At 51.7% G+C, this 5,590-nt stretch overlaps 1 protein-coding gene across 1 annotated transcript; it reads left to right on the top strand.

The window, feature by feature from the left end:
- The first annotated feature begins 424 nt into the window (after nt 1-424).
- On the top strand, nt 425-4,360 carry HOXD3 (homeobox D3). The gene is made up of 2 exons (XM_004375481.1): nt 425-1,045; nt 2,771-4,360. The coding sequence occupies exons 1-2, from the start codon at nt 511-513 to the stop codon at nt 3,526-3,528; spliced, it is 1,293 nt and encodes a 430-aa protein (XP_004375538.1). The 5' UTR covers nt 425-510; the 3' UTR covers nt 3,529-4,360.
- Nucleotides 4,361-5,590: the final 1,230 nt, after the last annotated feature.

Here is a 5,590-nt window from a genome sequence, read left to right as displayed (position 1 = left end):
TGTACGGATGAATAAGGCACAGGTCCTGCCTGCAAGGAGCTCACAGTCTAGTGGGGGAATCAGTCATTAAAACTTATGAGGACATAAGACTTTTCCATGCAGGTTCAAAGGCTAAATTGACAATCTCAGGGCAAGAAAATTGTACTGGCGTGGGGTGGGGGGAAGCCCCTTCCTTAGGCGGGAGCTGAGCTAAAGAGAAGATGAGTCTTTTCTTTGGTTTAGGAGGAAAATTTTCTAACTTTTCTGAGAGTTAAAGTATATTGAACTTCACAAAATCCCAGATCCTGCATCTTGCCCCCCAACCCAACACACACCATGAAGTGGGTGGGTAGCAGAGATCTTGAAGTTTGTCTCTTGTCTCTCTCTATTGACTGGTCTTGCCAATGACAGTGCCTCTGGGGCCTCTCACTTTTCTTCTTGGTAGGTCACCTGAGGCCTGGGGCTGACCCAGCTTCTCTCTCAAGATTCCATAGACATTGGAGGTGGCGGTGAAGGAGACAGTGGCAGTCAATGTTATTTGAGCAGGGTCAGCAGGCCCCAGAGCTTCCTGAGTGCACCATGCAGAAGGCTGCTTACTATGAAAACCCAGGACTCTTTGGAGGCTATGGCTACAGCAAAGCCACTGACACTTATGGCTACAGTGCCCCCCATCAGCCCTACCCACCTCCTGCCAACTCCCTGGATACTGATTACCCAGGTTCGGCCTGCTCCATCCAGAACTCTGCACCTCTTCGAGCCCCAGCCCACAAGGGGGCTGAACTCAACGGCAGCTGCATGCGACCTGGCACAGGGAATGGCCAGGGTGGGGGTGGTGGCAGCGAGCCTCCTGGTTTGAACTCAGAGCAGCAGCTGCCACAACCCCCTCCTCCACCACCGACCCTGCCCCCATCCTCACCCTCCAATCCTGGAGGTGGGGTGCCTGCGAAGAAGGCCAAGGGTGGGCCCAATGCTTCTGGCTCCTCAGCTACCATCAGCAAGCAGATCTTCCCCTGGATGAAAGAGTCCCGACAAAACTCCAAGCAGAAGAACAGCTGTACCACTGCAGGTAGTTCTCTGAGCGGGCTCACGCCTGGGCCACTAGCCAAAGTCACCTCCAGAATGACCCCTGGAAGCCCAGTTCACCTAGGAACAAAGAGATTCAGGGCTGGAAGTGCATCCTTTGGAGGCCATGTTGTCTAAACTCCCATTCATGCAGAAATGTCCCTCCTTCTTAGTGTCCCTGATTGAGGTCATACCCTTGCAGTGACAGGGTGCTCATTTCCATTCCAGGTAGCTAGTGCCATTGCTGGACAAGTCTCATAGTTATTGATAGAGACCTCTTCCTTATATTAACCTCGTATCTGTTTTCTGAGGCTGCTAGTGTAACTCAGCTTCCTTTTCCACCCAACAGCCCTTCAGTATTTGAAGACAGACATCATGATCCCCAAGCTGAGATGCTCATGTAGCCCGTATCATATGAATCCTACTCTCTTAAATTAATAAGAATTAAAGTCTATTGAGTGCTGCCTATGTTAGGAACCATCCTAAGTGCTTTATAAGCATCATTTCATTTAATTTTCCAAAGAACCTTTTGACGCAGGTATATGTTAACATCCCCATTTTACAGATCACAAAACTATAAAGTGGTAGATTTGAACCCAAAGAGTCAGACTCCAGTGCTAACTAGGCATAACCACAGGACTCTACTTGGCCTACCCAAGCCCAATTTTCCCCACTCCAGCAAATCCATAATGGGGAAGGGCATGTCTTAGGGAAAGAGGAGGTGTTCTGAAACAGGAGCAGCCTTGGGTTTCTCTCCCTGGGGTGGGGAGACCCTAGAATTCAGAGAGTCTTCTGTAGGTCCACCCAGGGTGTGTGGAAAAGGATGGGCAAGGCCAGGAGCCCTGACGTCTGCTCACTGTCTCTGCTCAGCCTGCTTGGTTCCGACTTTCCTGGAGGCCTTGTATGTTTTCTGATGGCAGTTTATCTTCAGGTAGACGAACCTGCTTCCAGGTCCAGGGCTAGTTTGAGGCCTGGGATGTGGCTTGTTATCAGTTCTCTGGTTTGTCCGATGCTTTAGGGGGAGGGGAGCTGCTGCTCCTAGGTGTAAAGTGTCTTCCAGTTTGCAAGCTCCTTCTCCTGCCCCTCCCTCCTCAGCTGCAGGCCCAGGCCCTCCCTCCCAGAAGAAATCCATTTGTCTTCTCAGGCAGGGAGTGGACAAACAGCTGAGAGGTGGCAGGGTGGTGGAAGCCAGTGTTGAGGCTGCTGCTCCTAGCACTGTAATACTCAACACGCTGGCAGCCTAGCCCTGGGTGCCCTAAAACTTCAGGGCAGTATTTTTATGCTTTACCACCTCCCTGCCTTTGAGTGCAGAATCCTTGGGTGCAGCTGGGCTGGGTGGGATGCCAAGATCTCCATCCCCATTCCTTGCCAGGCTGGGGCTGCCTCCCTCCCGGCAGCAGAGGCTGGCAGGGGTGGTCAGTGAGGTCTGGCCCAGATGCTCCTGTTGTCTCATTAAAGTCCTCCATGGCATTTGGGTAGGGATAGTGGGCTAGGCTGGAGGGGGTGGGTGAGCAGAGTGAATCCGACCTCAGATGGCAGAAGAGGGTTTCAGGTGCGACTAACAGGCCTGAGGGAGTGAATTTCACTTTGGGCTCTCACCTCTGAAGAGCCACTTCCCCATCCAAGCGAGGACTGGAGGCGGGGGAGGGAGCCAGAAAAGCACCCCTCTCCTGCCCTGGGTGTTCCCATCTCTCTCGCTCAGCGCACCCCTCTCTCCCTCCCTGCCCAGGAGACAGCTGTGAGGACAAGAGCCCGCCGGGCCCTGCGTCCAAGCGGGTGCGCACGGCATATACAAGCGCGCAGCTGGTGGAGTTGGAGAAGGAATTCCACTTCAACCGCTACTTGTGCCGGCCCCGCCGCGTGGAGATGGCCAACCTGCTGAACCTCACCGAGCGCCAGATCAAGATCTGGTTCCAGAACAGGCGCATGAAGTACAAGAAGGACCAGAAGGCCAAGGGCATCCTGCACTCGCCCGCTGGCCAGTCCCCGGAGCGCAGCCCGCCACTCGGCGGCGCCGTGGGCCACGTGGCCTACTCGGGCCAGCTGCCGCCGGTGCCCGGCCTGGCCTACGACGCGCCCTCGCCGCCCGCCTTCGCCAAATCGCAGCCCAACATGTACGGCCTGGCTGCCTACACGGCGCCGCTCAGCAGCTGCCTGCCGCAGCAGAAGCGGTACGCGGCGCCCGAGTTCGAGCCCCACCCAATGGCCAGCAACGGCGGCGGCTTTGGCAGCGCCAACCTGCAGGGCAGCCCCGTGTACGTGGGCGGCAACTTCGTCGACTCCATGGCGCCGGCGTCCGGGCCTGTCTTCAACCTAGGCCACCTCTCGCACCCGTCCTCAGCCAGCGTGGACTACAGTTGCGCGGCGCAGATCCCTGGCAACCACCACCACGGACCGTGCGACCCTCATCCCACCTACACAGATCTCTCGGCCCATCACTCGTCTCAGGGACGCCTGCCCGAGGCCCCCAAACTGACGCATCTGTAGCGGCCGCCGGCGGCTCGAACTCGCGGCGCAGTTACCTCTCTTGGTGGTGAGGGTGGCGGGCAGGGCCCGCTGGGCGGCTCGATGACCCCCTCCCCGGCTCTAGCCCGGCCGCCGCCTCCCGGGTCTCGGGCCTCCAGCGGCCGAGACGCAGGCGACCGGGCCTCCCCTTCAGGCGCGCCCTCCTTTGGGTGACTCGCCATAAATCAGCCGCAAGGATCCTCCTCTGTAAGCCTGACAGTGCCATATACTGCGGACCAAGGGACTCTAATCTGGTAATGGTGTCCCGAAGGTAAGTCTGAGACCCATCGGCGGCGCGCCCTGCAGAGGGTCCAGAGCCCGGAGCGCCCCGGGTCTGGCCTGCGTCTAGCTTAGTTTCGGAGACCTTAATTTATATGCGCCTTCCCGTCCCATAAGGATTGCATCGGACTCAACGATCTGTATTTATTATTTGAAGCGAGTCATTTCGTTTCCCTGATTATTTATCCTCGTCTTAATGTATTTCTGTGTATATTTGTAGAATTCCTCCAGCAGAGTTTAGGAACGCGCTCCCAGGCCGCAGGGGCCACGTTTCGCCTCTTTAGTCCCCTTGGTCTGAACTAGTTGCGAGAGTAGTTATGAACAATTGTACCCGTGGCCGGTGCTTGTAGTTGATGTAAAAGATTAAGACCGCAAATTGTCCTTCAAGGGTAGCGTCAGGTAGCCCCGTGGCGTGGCACGACACCCGTTACTCTTTTCTCAACAGCCCCAGCCCTCACCACTAGACACAGTTGATTGATTTCAAATTGTCTGGTACTATTTGAACAAATATTTAGAATAAAAAAAATTCTCAGTCGGAAGTGTATCTGTGTTAATCACGCACGCTTGCAAGCAGATCATCCTGCCTTTATATCTTTAGCACAGTCCCCCTAGACATGCCCTGAAAGAGGATGACCCTTAAAAAATTTTTTTAAAAAATTTACTTTAAATCTAGTGCACAAATTGGTTCTGGGGATACTTGCTTACATTCCAGCAATTGACCTTAAGAGAGAAAATCCGAAGATGCAAAAGTAGAAATCGTTCTGGGCGGGATGATTTGGGTAGGGCTTTCAGCACCGCTATTTCTACCGCCCTCTTTCTAGTCATAAATCTACTTTTTAAGAATCCATTTACATTGGGGAAGTCAGAGCTCACTTTTCTGCTTAAGTATTAAAAAAATAAACTTTTAGAGAAAATTGACAATCAAAGAAAAGACACAAGAGAAGAAAAGAAGGATTGAGTTACGGAAAGCTAAGGTGCAGAAAAAGAAATGGTCATTTGGAGATGCGCACCTAAGCTTTTTCTCTAGCAAATGCTGTCTTACATTTTTTCCTTTGTAGTGGTCGGTGGTTCATTTCTAAAGAAAACAAATGTTCCCCACGATGTAAAGTAATAAAAGTTTCATTGATGGAACATAATAAGTATAAACACCTTGTTTACTCCTGTTTCTTTGTACAAAACGGGCAAAAACGTCTTCAAGGATTTATAACCATTTTGTAAATATTAGCGTGGCGTTAGCTAGGGGCGGACAACTTACACTCGCTTCTCTGGGAGGAGGCACTTAGAAAACGCCTTCAGATAGGGTTCAATTCTTTTGTATTTCAGCAAAGTCGGCCCACGCATCTCTATTTGGTTTGACAAATAATGCAACTCCTACTACATCCTCCGGTGACACGAGGTGAAATTCCTATTGTCTGGAAATAACTCCTAATCTTCTGGTGGAACAACAATCGTTTCTATTTGGATGTTTGTGTTTCGCTGAATAATGATGGCTCAAAATAATATTTAGTTTCCTTGTTCCTTTGTGCTGTTTTAAAAATGGCATGTTAGATTGGGGGCGGGAGGGGAATATCCTTTTGCTAAATTTCACTCTATCCGAGCAGGTTTAAAGTATACATGTTGTAGAAGTGTATGAGCAGAATAAATGACTTCAATCGAAGGCATATTTTACCCACTTTCAAGGCTTAAAATTGTTTTCTATGAAATTTGCATCCATAGGCAGAATTTCTTATTGTTATGAAATTATTTTTTAAGCTATTAGGGAAAT

The sequence above is a fragment of the Trichechus manatus genome, unplaced genomic scaffold, assembly GCF_000243295.1.
Source record: "Trichechus manatus latirostris isolate Lorelei unplaced genomic scaffold, TriManLat1.0 scaffold00037, whole genome shotgun sequence".
Lineage (NCBI taxonomy): Eukaryota > Metazoa > Chordata > Mammalia > Sirenia > Trichechidae > Trichechus > Trichechus manatus.
The sequence above is the reverse complement of the archived record's forward strand: the minus strand, read 5'-3'. Positions and strand labels throughout refer to the sequence as shown.